General features: G+C 35.3%; 2 protein-coding genes across 2 annotated transcripts; one reads left to right on the top strand and one right to left on the bottom strand.

Moving 5' to 3' along the window:
• Nucleotides 1–1,233: 1,233 nt before the first annotated feature.
• LOC110703420 (GTP cyclohydrolase 1-like) lies at nt 1,234–5,049 on the top strand. The gene is made up of 2 exons (XM_021881229.1): nt 1,234–1,695; nt 3,494–5,049. The coding sequence occupies exons 1-2, from the start codon at nt 1,491–1,493 to the stop codon at nt 4,654–4,656; spliced, it is 1,368 nt and encodes a 455-aa protein (XP_021736921.1). The 5' UTR covers nt 1,234–1,490; the 3' UTR covers nt 4,657–5,049.
• A 79-nt stretch (nt 5,050–5,128) lies between these two features.
• On the bottom strand, nt 5,129–11,988 carry LOC110703419. The gene is made up of 9 exons (XM_021881227.1): nt 11,696–11,988; nt 11,367–11,433; nt 11,052–11,255; nt 9,612–9,793; nt 9,309–9,483; nt 9,015–9,226; nt 8,354–8,479; nt 8,128–8,270; nt 5,129–5,996 (listed from the first exon to the last, which is right to left on the bottom strand). The coding sequence occupies exons 1-9, from the start codon at nt 11,727–11,729 to the stop codon at nt 5,388–5,390; spliced, it is 1,752 nt and encodes a 583-aa protein (XP_021736919.1). The 5' UTR covers nt 11,730–11,988; the 3' UTR covers nt 5,129–5,387.
• Nucleotides 11,989–17,900: the final 5,912 nt, after the last annotated feature.

Below are 17,900 nucleotides of genomic sequence, written 5' to 3'. Positions count from 1 at the left end.
ATTCGTGATGCGATTACAGAGGGGTGGATTTCTACATCTCATGTTCTGACATCTTCACAGCTTGCGGATATTTTTACAAAAGCTTTTGGTAAAGCCCAGTTTGATTATCTTCTTTCCAAGTTGGGCACTTACAATCCGAGCGCTCCAACTTGAGGGGGGTATTGAGATCATATCATATCTTTGTGTGATTTGGTAGAATATTTACCATATATTTTTCTTTTCTATTTTAGTTATTTTCCAAAGATCTTAAGATATCTTATGATACTAGGACTAGGTTTGGTATTGTATCTCTATATATTTCCCAAGGAAAATCAATGAAAGGCAAGCAATTCCATTCTAATATTTTCTAATTCTCTCTAATTTGTCATGGTATCAAGAGCAGGTTAAATCTTGGGACCGTTCATACAACTTCTCTCCCTGCCGGTGGGTTAGAATATTAAACCCACCGGTGGGATTCATAAATTTGCTTCCGCTATGCAATAGTATTGCTCTTTGAAATTTCTATTTTTGGTTTAATCTTTTTTTTTTTAATGGAATAACCATGTGATACATGGGTTATTATTGGTGTATGTGATCAATATGAATGATCATATGTGATTTGGTTAGGTTGAAGTGTTTGAGTGTGCTACCTCCATTATTGCATCTCCATGAAGATGAAGAAAAGCCACGTTTGGCGTTTGTTTTTTATTCAAAAAAAAAATAAATTGCAAAAGACCACGGACACCAGCAAAGGGCCTGACAAAGAAGATCACGGACACCAGCAAAGGGTCGTGGCAAAGAAGATTACGGACATCAGCAAAGGGCCGTGGCAAAGAAGACCACGGACACCAGCAAAGGGCCGTGACAAAAGACCACGGACACCAGCAAAGGGCCGTGACAGAAGACCATGGACACCAGCAAAGGGCCGCAGTAGCAAAAGTTCTTTTTTTTTTAAATAAAAAAATTGAAGGCGACATCAACAGAGTAGTGCAACTCGATCGACTTCAACAAAGTGCGAATTTCCAACCGTAACGTTCGTGTTACTGCCGTTACGATTGCGGGAGGGTGTTAGGAATATAGGAATTTATATTATTGTGATATATTTTCCATATAGATCTTATGATATTATATTTAGGATAATAATATATCTTAGTGATATTCTAATATAGATTTATGGAAGTTTATATGATAGAGTTTATATTGTGTAGGTTATCTTATATAGACTATAAATAATAGCCAAGATCATCAATACAATTCAAGCTATTCTCTCATAAATAATTTATCAAAATGTTATAACTTATTATAAGCCATCACATGATTTTCCATCCTAAACATTTCTTGCACTAGCTACATAAATGTTACGTATAAAAAAAAAATAAAAAAAAATAAAAAAAAAATAAAAAAGTTGTGATTATCATCGAATTATTACTTATTAGGCTATATATATAGGTGTTGGGTTTTGCTTTCTTTAATACAAGGAATTATTATTTTTTTTCTTGTGTTTTGAGTCAATGGGGGGTTTGGCTGAGCACAATTGTGAAGTGATGCTAGAAAACACATTGAAAGTGAGTTGCATGAAAATTGGTGTTGAAGAAGAACCAGAGATTCAGGCTGCTGTGAGAGTTTTATTGGGAGGCTTGGGTGAAGACGTCAACCGCAAAGGTATCAAGAAGACCCCGCTTCGTGTTGCCAAGGCTCTCCGATATGCAACTAGAGGTTTTTTTTTTCATTTTTTTTTTCTTTTCGTAATAACATTTTATTTTAGTTGACACGTTTCTTTAATAACGTTATAAATTCTTCCATTAAAAATCTTTAATTACTCCCTCTGTCTCACATTACAAAGCCTGTCTTCCTCTTTTTTCTTCTTCTTCTTCTGGAAAGGTAAGAAAAATAAATTTTAAGCAAAAATTATAAAATGTTGATGTTTAGAAAATATATATCGCGACGAATCTAATAAAATCCCACGAGTATATTTTTTATTAAGCATAAATTAAAAAAACATGGTCAAAGAGAAGTGCATAAATAGCGTAAAAAGTCAAAATACATCAACTAAAAAAAATGAAGTATATGTTTCCTTCCTTTTTTTATTTCAACTAGCTGTTAAGTTATGCTTACATTAGCTGTTAAGTTATGGAGTATAAGCTAACTAGTACATATATAGAATTATGCAGAGGAGATCTCAATTCAGGTCATTGGTTGGGTTTCATTTGGGTCTAGTTGGGATCGGTTGGTTTTGAATCATGCTCAATTATTGTGTCATGTAGATTAAATTTGAGATTAAGTTAGTTCTTTGAGATAAGTATAATTATTTTGGGCCATTTTAATTATTGACACCTCTATATAATATTGAAAAATGTCTCATGTCATGCTCTTGTTGGGTCCACACCACTTATTTCTCTTTTCACATTTAAAAGGAAATGTCCCACACCCCTTACTTCTCTCTTCCTTTTTTTTCTTTCCATGTAATTAAAAGTCCGGTAAAAAGTAAATGGGGTCCACACCACCTATCGGTCTTTCTATATATTTTAACTATAATTTGATTATTTCACTCAAATACTCTCTGTTTTGTAATAAATGAATACTTTGACTTTTACACTATTTATATGCTTACTTTGACTATATTTTTTTTTTTTACTAATGAAGTATATAAAAAACATATATTGCCATGTAAAATATATTTGGATTAGTCTATAAGTATATTTTCATTATATTAACCATTTGTACTTCTCAATAATATATAATTATAAATATAAATCGTCAAAGTTGAACATTGACATGTGTGCCGGTCAAAGTGTTGCAACTATTAATTTATTATAAAGCGGAAGGAGTAGTAAATCTACTATTTTACCATAGTTAGGCATTTGTCAAATGCCTAGCTAATAGGTGGGCATTAGGGCTTCTTCCTCCTATCTCTCTTTAATGCAATTGCAATTTTCTATCTTTCCTCCCTCTTTACTTGAAGTGTCAACCCCCAATCTTTCATGGATGTGATTAGATTCCTTTTATATACTGATACATTTTTTTTTTTTTTTTTTTTTTTTTTTTTTTTAATACAAACATAAGACTTTACATTTATAAACCTTCTTAAGAGAAGTCCACATTACACTAACATCTTTAAACACAGGAGAAAATCTGATGTTAGGAATAACTAGAAAGCATTTTAAATAGAAACTTAGGCTACTAGATATAAGCTTACAAAGTTACAAGTCACAACCATATATCCATACAGATGACATATAAAGATAGAAGACTGATAGAACTCGAAAGCTGATCATTCAGTTCATTCTTCATAGATCTTCTTGGTCTGATGTAGTCTGAGATAATGACATGAGTCTTATGCACCGCGATCATCCTTATTCCCAAAGCAGCAATTAAGCTCATGGGCCATTTTTTCTCAACCCTTGTAATGTGCCTGAATTCAACAACTTCAAACTCTGTAGTAAAATGTACACACTTGTTATTTGTAAATGTTAGTGCATAAGGCTGTTGGCACTGATATTTCTACTTATATCAGGTTACAAACAGAACGTGAATGACATTGTGGAAGGTGCTCTATTTCCTGAAGCTGGTCTTGAAGATGATAAAGTTGGCGAGGCAGGAGGAACTGGGGGCATTGTCATTGTTCGAGATCTCAATCTTTATTCAAGCTGTGAATCTTGCTTGCTACCATTTGAAGTGAAATGCCATGTGGGTTATGTTCCATCTAGGCAAAGAGTTGTCGGCCTTAGCAAACTTTCTCGGGTTGCTGATGTCTTTGCTAAGCGCCTGCAGGATCCACAGCGTATGGCAGATGAAATTTGTTTAGCTTTGCAGTGTTCCATCGAGCCAGCTGGTGTTGCTGTTATCCTTGAGTGTCTTCACATTGATTTTCCTACTTTAGAGTCTACCATAGTTGGTCCATCCCAAGAAGTGTGGAAAAAGGCGGTGGTATCCTCAGGCTCAGGTGTTTTTGAAAACAAAGAAGCTGGCAATGATATGTGGACTGAGTTTTTCGGGCTTCTGAAAATGAAAAGCTTAGCTGACAGGATTCAGAAGAGTATGTGTACCGGTCATTGGTGCCCATCCCAGGCTCCCTCAATCAGTGTAATTCCACCTGATATGGTCAGTGCAGTTGCTACAATTCTTAGGACTTTGGGTGAAGATCAACTAAGGAAAGAACTTATTGGTACTCCTGCTCGATTCCTTAATTGGCTGTTAAACTTTCAGGCTCGTGATTTTAAGATGAAGCTGGATGGTTTTGCAAGTAAGATATGGGAACCTCGGAAATCAGATGGTGATGTAAAAGGCAACATGAAGATCCATTCTGAGCTGAACTTGCCGTTAAGGTCACAGTGTGAACATCACTTGCTTCCATTCTATGGAGTAGTGCATGTAGGCTACTTTTCTGCTGCAGGAATGAATCCTATAGGGAAGACCATTCTTCAGTCTGTTGTGCACTTCTATGGTTCCAAGCTACAGGTGCAGGAGAGGCTCACCAAACAAATTGCCGAAACTATGGCACCTCTTCTTGGTGGAGACATAATAGTCGTAGCTGAGGCTAGTCATACATGCATGCTTTCTCGAGGTGTTGAGAAGTTTGGGAGCAGCACAGCCACCATTGCAGTTCTTGGTCGATTTTCAACTGATCCAAAAGCTAGGGCATTGTTTATGGAAAGCCTTCCCTTTACTGAGCTCTAGTCATGATTCTCATGAATAATGCTTTTAACATTTGCTGCTTGTTTGTTTATTATGTATATTTTGTTATATCAATTTGCCCCTTGGAAGACAGTGAGGTTTTGTGCACAACTGGTTGTATCGTACTTGCTTGTGATGATTCCATCAAAATCTGTTTACTTACATTGAACCTCCAAAATAATCCGTATTATTTAGTTACTACTCTGCATGAGATTGTTAAAACCTCACTATATGTAGCAACTCACGAACAACTGAACAAGCACGACCAAATATGGAACAGAAGCAATAGCTGCAAAAACCAGCGCCTTTCTGTATTGCCTAAATACATGAATAGCCGAGTATCTCATCAAATCTTTGATTCCAATTTACTCAAAAGCTGAACTGTAACTGCTTGAGTGATATGTGTGCTGCACTGTTAATCAAACCCAGATCTAATTACATTGCCTTAGCTAACAATTTAATGCCAAAAACATCATTTACAAGCCAGCAAACAGTTTTCTCCATCTTATTGTTATTATAAATCACCAGTGTTATACAACACTGAAAAAATTCCACTCAAAACAATTATTAGATTCCATGTATGGAAACATGAAAATTGTGACAGATTAGTCAGCATAAGGTATATTTATACAATATACATACATCGTGCGCACTGTTAGTAACTACAGATAGCTAGATGTTGTACATACATATACATATCAAAACATCTTTAGCCACACGTCTGTAACCTCAGTTTAATCAGAGTCTAACCACAAGTGCCGAATCTTGTGCCATTTTACTGCTGCTTTAGGGTGTCGATGCTCTGGAGATGGTGAACGAGATTCTTGCCGTTTGGGACGATAATGTTTAGAAGATTTCGAGGGAAAAGTTGGTTCAGATACAGACATGGCCGATTTCAAGGGCAAAGCTTCCTCAGAATCAGTTGCAACACTTGCAAGAGTTATTGAGGGCAATGTTGGCTCAGATGTAACTGCAGCAGATTTTGAGGACAAAACTTGTTCAGAATTAGTTGCAAGAGATTTTGGGGACGAAGTTGGCTCAGATGTCACCCCAACAGATTCTGAGGACAAAGTTGGCGCAGGTGTAGCTTGAGGTTCCACATTCTCATATCTTTGATTTTTATGAGAATGATTTGCAGCTGAGGTTGACACTGAGTTTGACTGATATATTGTATTAGGTTCACGAGGTATATAAGGACGATGTACTTCATTTGAAGAAAATTTTGTTGTAGATACCACCAGAGGATCATTATGTTTATGAGCTTGATTCATTGGCACCATAACACATGCTATTCCCAGAAGCATTACTGTAAATATCAGAGTCAAGATGGACGTTCCTGAAACCTGCATTTAGGTAATGTTCAATGTATAGCAACTGCAATTGAAAATGCTTAATTAACCTCAAAATGGTAACTAGAGGCATATTTAGAACCACAAGAAAGCCGGGGAAATACAGCTTGGACATAAATATTGGATATGAAGTCTCTCAATTCAATCAGAAGATCAAAAGTTTCTACTTTCAACCATCTTACATCAGATTGCATTGCCATTCTACACAAACTAGATGCAAGTGGTAAGAACTAATAAAGTAATCTTTATTCAGGGCAAAATATATCCTAATAAACAAAGTTTTGCCAAATGGATGGGGTATCCATATAACTTCTTTAATTCCAACTAAACTTCATAAGAATGGAAATGGGACCATGTCATGCTAGCAAGTACATTGATGGCATATGGCACACCCCAAGCAAACTTAAAGTAGTACTTTGTAATGCCAGTATGCCAGAAGTCCTCATCAAGTAAAACAGAGTTTTTTTTTTTAAAAAAAAATGTTTTTATTGTATTGATTATATTTGCGTTGGGCCAAAATTGTGCAGAAGCACCTATGCAATTCGTTGCCAGCTCAAAACTCCAAAATCACATAGGAAGTCAACAAATCGAAGAAACTGTTATCTCACTATTATACACTCAAGTCAGTTTTGAAAATAACTACCCTGTTTTAAAAATAATTTATAAGTCTACCAAGTTTCTTCCAAAAGTTTTGGTAAAACTACCTTTTGTAACTTTCCATCCAAATACTTAACAGTTCATGTTATAGGGTCCCACCTATTAGACTTCTCGAAAAAAAATCACGTAAAATTCCCTTTATATCCTTATTTAGCTCATCACCCACCTCTTTCATTTTCTCTCCCCTCCTTCATTACACCACACCTTACATGAGCCTTAATCACCATTTTCACTGCACAAAAGCTTCTCCATTTTCACCATTTCTCTCACTGCTCCACTCACATTCCTTCTTAATTCTTTGTTACACATCATTCTCAACTTGATGTAAACTTTTATTATGCTCATTATCATCATATCATAACGGCAAATGCAGTAAAGCTACATATGGCCAAAAGGAAGGGCATTGATGGAAATTGAATAATGAATGTTGGAGGAGTTTAGGTGCTTAAATAGGCAAATAAGTGGGGTTGTATAGCGTGCACCGTTAAAATTTTGAATGAAATTTTATCTTAAGTAGTGTTACCAAAACTTTTGGAAGAAATTTGGGTTTTTTTTTTTTTTTTTTTTTTTTTTTTGAAACAGGGTAGTTATTTTCAAAACAGAATATAAACTTGGTAGTTCAATAATCAATCAATCTATCAAAGTCTTAATCCCATAAGTGGGGTTGGCTACATGAACTAAAAGTGATTATTCTGCGTAGTCATCAACAGAAATCTTCCTCCTACATCCCTTACAAATTACGATCCAATGCCTCATCTTCATGCAAATCCATATACTTCATATCCTTCTTAACTCCTTCTAACCAAGTCATTTTCGGTCTCCCTCTCCCTCATTTAACCCCTCCATGGTCCCACTCTTCCACTATTCGTACCTCGTATAAACTTAGTGGTTATTAACAAAATTTCCTATTTATGATAATGTGAAGGTACAAATTAATCAAACTAGAGAATGCATGTTTTCTGTTTTCTTTTATATGTCCAACTTAAAGGAAAGCACATAGGTTGATTGGATCACCGACACAAGAGTTTTAACATATTCTTCCATAACCCACAGACTAAAGCTAGCTCAAATCTACGATGCATAACTAATGTAAAGTACTGTATTAAAGATATTCAATTTTATAACTTTAACCTTCCTAAAACTAATATCAAAACCAAAAGCATTAGGACCAGGGCAACCAGAACTGAAACGTCCTAGAATTTTGAATATAGTGCAGCACAACATGTGTATAGAAATAAGGTCTAGTAGACCTCCAGTCTCTAAAGGAACAAATTATAACAACAAAACAGGCCACCAGCTTCATAAATTATAGGCCTCCGAGTCATAGCCAAAGACTGAATCAGTTCTAGCAATAATAAGTTTTACTGTTATATAAATCAAGCAGCAGAGAAAAACTTGATAATGAAAAAGAAGCAAAGAACACAGTTATAATGCAGCCATGCAGGTATGAAAATGCATAGGATCTAACCTTTTCTTTGACACCATCTACAAAGATAGTACTCCTGTTAATCCATTCTCTAGACTCTTTACAAGGAATATTTTTGTCCGCGTGTTCCAAAGAGTATCTTATCATGTCAACAATTGTCAGTTCACTTGTTGGATCGAAGTTATCTGTAAAGAGTTTTCTTTTAAGTAATTTTCTTGACAAACACTATTTTCTTTTCAAAGAAAGGCCATCTACTCTAAGTCATTACCTGGTATGTCAAATATCTGTTTTGCTGGTGGTACACCCAACTTCTCTCCTAAGTAAACGCGGACACGTGCTCGGTCTCCTAGAGAAAGTAAATCGCCATGTGTGACTACAATAACAGGCTTATCATCTGCAGTTAGAAAAAACACAGTTACTGGTGATTAACTCTGTATCTATTGAGGGGCAATATACTGCACGTAATCGAGAGAGAAGCAACAAGAAGTTGACAGTATAGGGTGGAATACATGCATATCCTTATGAGAACTTTGTCGAGCAAGATGATCAACACAAACCATGTATTATACAAAATAACAAAGCACAAGAGGATGATAAAAACATGACCAAGAGAAAGCAGAAACCAAACCAAAAGAGCAGTTGCTCATCCAAGCTAGATTTTAATATATGCAACAAATGTATAGTGCATCAACCAGAATGTAGAGGTTTACAATTTAGTTTAACATTGCAGTATGGCATTTTTATTTCTCATTTTTCCGTGCTTTTACAAGGAAAATACTTAGTACATAAACACCTTGAATTATACTCCATCATTTAGTCATTAAATAATCTCATACACTTCTTTAAACCAAGATAGACCATGCATGAACATGCAAATTACATACACACATATAAGCTGATACATCCAATAAATTCAAGAGCATCAATACCTTTGAATGACAAATATGGGCAGCTAAAAGTCTTGGCCACCATTTCCACATACGCCTTGTCTTCTTTCTTGTCACTATTCATAGATCTGAGGACTTGAAAGCCATTAACAACAAATATAACAAAGTTGACCTTTCTGATCACAGTGGAAGAAACACCACTCTGTTGAGCCTTGCATTTTAATGACATCTTCAGGTTAGAAGCATCTGAATCCCTACACCAAAGCACCAAGACAGAGTCGTATTATATTATTCATCCTGGTGAAGCAATGTCAGTACCATATCAAATTATCATACCTGATAACTAACTCTCCATGACGAACCCCTTTGGTCATCCAACGCTGAAGTATTTCATCATTATCAGCAAAATTCTCCGACAAGCTACGAGTATCAAACAAACAAAATGAAGTTGAACCTCTGGGAATCATATATTCCTGAAGGAAGTAGGTCCCCTCCCCGGTAGATGGATTATCTGACATAAACAACCAAATAGTGAGCTTCATGTATCATTCTTCTGATTGCAGCAAACTAGTAGCAGTAAAATATGGAGAAAAAAAGTGGGGGTCAAATCACATAAAGGAACAGGGGAGCTGACAATACATGTTACTTGGGCTCTTTCTGAAGCAAACTTGTCATCTTCAAAAACTCTTGATATTCTGTTAACCAAACTGCTTTTCCCAGATCCTGTAGGACCAATTAGTAAGAGCGTGGTCGTTTTTGGTATAACATAATTGCTGAGCTTCTTCCCACCAGCATTAGTGATCCATGAACCAGGGTTGTAGCTGCAAAAATTTGTTGATTTATCCAAGATGAATGTTCAATTTCCTCACTTAGTGGAGGTTTGTTAAATAACTCTCTTCTCTTTTCTTGCTCCTAGGTTATCTCAGTATCTCATATTTTCACATATCCACTTCACCCACCCATGCAAATGAGATTTCTTCTTGAAACAAAAAACATACATCCAATTTCAAAAATACAACTGCACTACAGGGAAAGGTTTATACAAAGCACTCCCTTTGTTTCAAAATAATTGATACACTTCCCTCTTGTGGAAGCTTCAGAATAACTGTCACTGTTCCTTATTTGGACATGACCCACCATTATGTTTCTATCTCACCAACTATGACAATTATATATTTTTTTTCCCGTTCTCGCATGTCTCATTTTATACAATTTAGAATGATTCCATTAACTTTACTTTATATCAAACAACTCACTTAAAACTTAAAATTCCCCACTCAACATTTTCTTAAAGTTTGTGCACAAATGAACGTGTTTATTATTACGACACGAAGTGAGTAATTGATACCATGAGGTAATGAACAATGACCTAGCTGATTCCCAAGGACTTGGATAAATCTGTTCATCACAAGACTCACAAGTATCACAGCCACCACAACCCATTTAAGGCTGTAAGTATCACTAGAGCTACTTAAGGCACCACTAAGCTAGTGAGCTGCAACAACTATCTAAGGCACTGCCAAACATGTACGACCCAATGATTGTATCTTAAGTACAACCACACCATCCAGTTAATAAATCAACAATGAGCTACTCATACTAGTACTAGTCCTAAAAAGAAATATTTAACCTATGGATTGATAGCATAACCCTAATGATTGATCAAGGATCTCAATCCAAAGAGTAAATACCATTAGATGGAGACTTTGGGGTTAAATAGTCATACTTTAGTGAAAAGAAGGGATCAATAGGTGCTCCCAAAGATGAGAGACTTTTCCAATATTTAAAACTAACAAGGACTAATCCCTTCTGAAATATCCAATACTAAATATAGTGCTACTATGAAACGAACAAGGACTAATCCCTTATACCAAGGAAGGTATAAGCAAGCAACACAAAATTCAACTTCAAAAATACCTTAAATCAATAGTTTTTTTGCTCAACTTTTTAGTTACAAGACTTTGACTTTCACGCTTGACAAAACACAAAATATCAAAGTAGAAAATTTTAATCGGATAATCCATCAAAAATCTGAAGCAGTATACATAAACAAAGCAAATAATACTAAAGAGAACAAACCTCAAAATTTTACTCTTTGCTTGATAAAGTCCCTCTTTTCGAACCCACAATTCATCATAATTCTTCATAATCTCATTGTAAGCATTCTTCCTTCTCCTCAAATTTCCATCAAATACAACCGAATTTGAAGAATTTCCATGACTCACTTCATCAAATTCTTTAAAAACAAATTCATATGACTCACTGATTGATTCATCACCATCCCTGAACCAACAAAACCCCTTAATAAAATCAACATTCAGCCAAACAACAAAACTATTAAACCATCATAATTTACTAAAATTACTCAATATCCCCTATCAAACAATCAATTACCTGTAAAATGAGGAAGGATGAACTGAATAATCTGGGTAATCATAATCCAAGGATGATAATTCCTCTTCTGTTTCAAATTCAAACAAGGAAATATTCAAAATTGCAATAAAACCCCATTAACACAAAATTACAACTTTAAACAATTAAACAAACAAGATTAAATTTTGAATAAAAATGATTGAAGCTTTGTGGATGCGAACTAGCTTAGTTGGTTCAAGTCTCGGGATGGTATCCAAAACCGGCCCGAGATCAAAACCCATCTACATTGCCTAACACCCCAATTAAAAAAAATGAAAACTTTGAACAAAGGAAGAAGAGAGAGATAATACCAGAGGTAGAACAAGGAAGATTATCACCACCCATTGAAGCTGAACTTGCTTCCTCCTCTAGTAGCTGCAACAATGACGAGATTCGGGTTTATGAATTGTTCCTGATTTTTCTACAACTGTAGCACATTACTTAATTATTTAACTAATACGAAGCACTAATAATTTATATTGGTTGGAAAATTTTTAAATATTTTTTTTTAATATTTATAAATTTATTTTCAGGAGTCATTCACTGCATAGGAAATGGTAAGCTGTTGAAAATTGGAAGTTTTTGCTGGCTGCCCAGATCAAAACTTCAGCTTCAGTAGATCATTATTTTAAAAAAAATAAAAATAAGTACTTATATTTATATGAATTATTATATACGAGTATTAGATTTAAAAAATCACAAATTTAATATGGATTAACATAAAATAAAGGGGTGCTTCATCACATTGCCACATCCACATGGGTGCTATTGGTTGATTTTGGAGTATTAGCTTAATTTTTTTGTTAATTAAAATTACATTGCATAAATATGTTGTTTAATTAAAATTTTCAATGATTGTTTGTATTGTTTAAAGTGAAATTGCATAAATTTGTTTACTTTATTTTTCATAGAATTTATTTGAACTTATCTTATACAAAATATTATTCGAACAAAAATAAGGTGAATACTGTATAAGATCACTATTATCCTTTAGTCCTTTACAAATACAACGGGACCTAACAGAAGTGCAGTGTACTTTTAGATGGGAATGGTCGATGTGTACCTTAAATGATAAATAGAATTTGGTATATTCTTCATTAAACTATACTGAGTATATAAATTGGAACATAATTAATAATTAATAATAATCATTAGATTGTTTCATTAAACTATACTTTTAGATGGGATGTTTGGTTCACATAATTAAGGTATAAGATATGAGTTTATAATTTTGTTTTATGATTTTAAGAGTTTCAAATCCATACCTCAAACCCCCAAGATATGGGGTTTAGAAACCTTGGGGGGAGGTGGGTTTGGCTCATTCACATACTTTTAGGTATCAAATAAAAGAAAAAAAATTGCATTTCATAATCATACCAAACCTATGGTATTAAAAATCAAGTTCTAAACTCATACCACTGTAGTTTCATTCCCGATTCCAACACCATACCAGTTCCAAAGATTATTATATTCTCTTATACTAAGTATGATCGTATTGAGCTCTTATCTAGTAACTTAAACTATTGAATGAGCATTTATCTCTCAACAAGTTTCTATCAAGTTAAAGAACACATCATCCATAACGATAGCAAGTTGACATACACTTGTTCTAACTTTTAATGTTGGGATTTTTTCAAATATACATACTCTAATACTTTTATAATCATGATGAATAATATTTAGAGCTGTCAAAAGTTGACCTGATCCGAAATATCGACTCAAACCCAATTATTAACCGACCCATTAGAACCCGAAAAAGTGGTGACCCTGACCCGACCTGAAACCAACCCTAGACCCTAGTTGACCCGAGTATGTGAGACCCGAACCCGAACATGAACTGACTTGGAGATGACCCGATCCGAATGTAACCCATAAATTATTGACCTGAACCGAACCCGACTTGAACCACAATTGACCCAAACCCGTTTTAACCTGTCAAAACCCGAATTTAATGTGACTTGTTACTAACTTGACCTGAATTGAACCCGACCCGTTCCTAACCCGACTCGAATTTAACCCAACCTATTACAAACCCGACCCGAAATCAACCCGACTTGTTATTGACCTGACCCAAATTCAACCCCACTTGTTATTTACCCGACCCGAATTTTACCAGACCTAACCCGACCCAAAAATTCAACCCGATCTGTTACTAACCCGATTCAATTCAACACGACTTGTTATTGACCCAACCTTTATTCAACCCAAATTGTTCCTGACCTAATTTCAAATCACCTTAAATGCAATTTAGACCATCTTATTATTGTTGATCAAAGCATTTTGTCTAGGGAGACCAAGTCGGTCCAGGCCAGCAAAAGAAAGGAGTGTCATCCGCAAATTTAAGAGTTAAATATAGTATATATTTGTTATATGGTTAAAGGAGATAATTTTCTTTCTAAATTATAGACTATAGCTCCCTAATATATTACCATATACATACATACATATATATATATATATATATTATAGTCAAAGGAAAAAATTAGCTTGATAAAAATGATAATTATCTATTTATATTTAGTTGAACCCGAATATGACCCGACCTGATTGTAACCTGCAAATTATTGACTTGAACATAATCCGACTTGAATTCGAGAATGACCCGACTTGGAAATGACCCAAACTGATTATAACCCGCAATTATTGACTTGAACCGAACCCGACTTGAACCCGATAATGACCCGACTTGAAAATGACCCGACCTGATTATCACCCGCAAATTATTAGCTTGAACCAAACTCGACTCAAACCCAAGAATGACACGTCCTAATTCTAACCCGCAAATTATTGACTAGAACCGAACCCGACTCGAACCCGAGAATTACCCTAACCTGTTTTAACCCGTGAAAATCCGAATTAAACTAGACCTATTTTAACCCGGCCCGAATGTAACCTGACCTGTTATTAACCCGACCTAAACTCGACCCAAACCCGATAATAAGTATGACCCAACGTGATGACTCAAGCATGACCCAACCCAAACCCGACCCGCATAGGTTATGGAATTAATCTGAATTGAACTGACCAGAGTTGACCCGAATCACTCTTACCGACCCAAACCAGACCCATTTACCCGAATTGACAGCTCGACCCGAAACCTCCAAAATTTCTTAAAAAGCGTGGATAAAGCCTTCAATTTTGGAATTTTTTGACTTTTTTTCACCCACAAATAAAAATTGTCGAAATGTTTACCATGGTCCCTAATACCCTCTGTGAGTCCAATTGGGTGGGTGGAACCATCCAATTTGCCTTTTAACGACGAATTTACCGGTTTACAACTTGCACCGATTTCATTATTAACTCAAGCCTACCGCGAACATTTATGACCACAAATAATTATCTTATAGGGTTCGTTCCAAACGGCATTATATGAACAATGATATATCCCGTAGAATTTCAAGATTTTTTGACACCGGGCCCTGAAACTTCCAAAATTTCTAAAAAATTGTGGATATTAGCCTTCAATTTTGAAACTTTTTTACTTTTTTCGCGCGGGAATAAAATTTGCCGAAATGTTTACCATGGTCTCTAATGCCATATGGGAGTCCAATTGGGTGGGTGGAACCATCCAATTTGCCTTTATACGACCAATTTACATATTTACAACTTGCACCGATTTCATTAATTCAAGCATACCACGAACATTTATGACAACATATAATGATCATATATGGTTCCAAACGACATTATATGACCCCGAGATGTATCCCCTAAAATCTCAAGCATTTTCGACACTAGGCCCTGAAATCTCCAAACGTTCTAAAAAAGCATGAATATTAGCCTTCAATTTTGGAATTTTTTAAGTTTTTTCGTCAAAAAATAAAAATTGCCGAAATGTTTACCATGGTCTCTAATACCCTCTGTGAGTCCAATTGGGTGAGAGGAACCATCCAATTTTCCTTTTAACGACCAATTTATCGGTTTACAACTTGCACCGATTTAATTAACTCAAGCCTACCACGAACATTTATGACAACATATAATAATCATTTATGGTTCCAACAGGCATAATATGACCCCGAGATGCATCCCCGGCCCTAAAATCTCAGGGATTTTCGACACGGGCCACGAATCCTCCAAAATTTCTCAAAAAGCGCTCATATTAGCTTCTAATTTTGGAATTTTTTGACTTTTTTTTCGCCCGTAAATAAATATTGCCGAAATGTTTACCATGGTCCCTAATACCCTCCGAGAGTCATATTGGGTGGGTGGAACTATCCAAATTACTTTTAAACGGCCAATTTACCAGTTTACAACTTGCAACGATTTCATTAACTCAAGCGTACCATGAACGAACATTTATGAAAACATATAATGATCCTATATGGTTCCAGATGGTATTATATGACCCCGAGATGTATCCCCTAAAATTTTAAGGCTTTTCGACACCGGGCCTCGAAACCTCCAAAATTTCTCAAAAAGCGTGGATATTAACCTTTAATTTTGGAATTTTTTATTTTTTTTGCCCGAAAATAAAAATTACCGAAATGTTTACCATAGTCACTAATATCCTCCGGAAGTCCAATTGGGTGGATGGAACTATCATATTTGCCTTTAAACGACCAATTTACCGGTTTACAACTTGTACCGATTTAAATAACTCAAGCCTACTACAAACATTTATGACAACATATAATGATCATATATATGGTTCCAAACGGAATTATATGACCCCGAGATGTATCTCCTAAAGTCTCAAAACTTTTCGACACCGGGCCTCGAAACATTGCAAATTTCTTAAAAAGTGTAGATTTCAATTTTGGAATTTTTTGACTTTTTTTTTTGCACGGATATAAAAATTGCCGAAATTTTTACTATGGTCCCTGTTACCCTCCGGGAGTTCAATTGGGTGGGTGAAACCATCCAATTCGCCTTTAAACGACCAATTTACCGATTTACAACTTACACCGATTTCATTAACTCAAGCCTACCACGAACATTTATGACAACATATAATGATCATTTATGGTTCCAAATGGCATTTTATGACCCGAGATGTATCCCCTAAAATCACATTTCTTTTCGACACCGGGCCCCGAAACATTCGGAATTTCTCAAAAAGCATGGATATTAAGCCTTCAATTTTGGAATTTTCTACATTTTTTCGAACAGAAATAAAAATTGTCGAAATGTTTACCATGGTTCATAATACCCCAGGAATTCCAATGTGGTGAGTGGAAACATCCAATTTGCCTTTAAACGCCCAATTTACCAGTTTACAACTTGCACCGATTTCATTAACTCAAGCCTACCACGAACATTTATTACAACAAATAATGATCATATATGGTTCCATACGAAATTATAAGACCCCGAGATGTATTCCATAGATTTTCAAGAGTTTTAGACACCGGGCCCTGAAGACTCCTAAATTTCTCTAAAAGCGTAGATATTAGCCTTTAATTTTTGAATTTGTTGAATTTTTTCGCACGGAAATAAAATTGCCGAAATATTAACCATGGTCTCTAATAACCTCCGGCAGTCCAATTGGGTAGGTGGAACCATCCAATTTGCCTTTAAACGGCCAATTTACCGATTTACAACTTGCACTGATTTATTTAACCTAAGCCTACAACAAACATTTATGACAACATATAATGATCATTTATGGTTTCAAACGGCATTATATGACCTCAATATGTATCCCCAAAAATCTCATTTCTTTTCGACAACGGGCCCGTAAATATTCGAAATTTCTTAAAAAGCATGGATGCCTTTAATTTTGGAATTTTTATACTTTTTTCGCACGGAAATTAAAATTTCCGAAATGTTTACTATGGCCCCTAATACCCCCCGGGAGTCCAATTGGGTGGGTGGAACCATCCAACTTGTCTTTAAAAGACCAATTTACCGCTTTACAACTTGCACCGATTTCATTAACTCAAGCCTACTAGGTACGTTTATGACAACATATAATGATCATAAATGGTTCATAACGACATTATATTACCCCGAGATGTATACCCTAAAATTTTAAGACTTTTCGACATCGGACCTCGAAACCTCCAAAATTTATAAAAAAACATGGACATTAGCCTTCAATTTAGGAATTTTTAGACTTTTTTCGACCGAAAATAAAAATTGCCGAAATTTCTACCATGGTCCCTAATACTCTCTGGGAGTCCAATTGGGTGGGTGGAGCCATCCAATTTGCCTTTAAACAACCAATTACCGGTTTACAACTTGCAACGATTTCATTAACTCAACCCTAACACAAACATCTATGACAACATATAATGATCATATATGATTCCAAATGGTATTATATGACCCCCAGATCAATTCCCTAAAATCTCAAGACTTTGCGACATCATACCCCGAAACCTCCAAAATTTCTCAAAAAGCGTGGACATATATTAGCCTTCTATTTTTGAAATTTTTGACTTTTTTTCGCCCGAAAATAAAAATTGTCGAAATGATTACTATGGTCCCTAATATTCTCCGATAGTCCAATTGGGTGGGTGGAACCATCCAATCAATTTGCCTTTAAACGATCAATTAACCGGTTTATAACTT

The sequence above is a fragment of the Chenopodium quinoa genome, unplaced genomic scaffold (assembly GCF_001683475.1).
Source record: "Chenopodium quinoa cultivar QQ74 unplaced genomic scaffold, ASM168347v1, whole genome shotgun sequence".
Classification (NCBI taxonomy): domain Eukaryota; kingdom Viridiplantae; phylum Streptophyta; class Magnoliopsida; order Caryophyllales; family Amaranthaceae; genus Chenopodium; species Chenopodium quinoa.
This window is presented reverse-complemented; position numbering and strand designations above follow the sequence as displayed.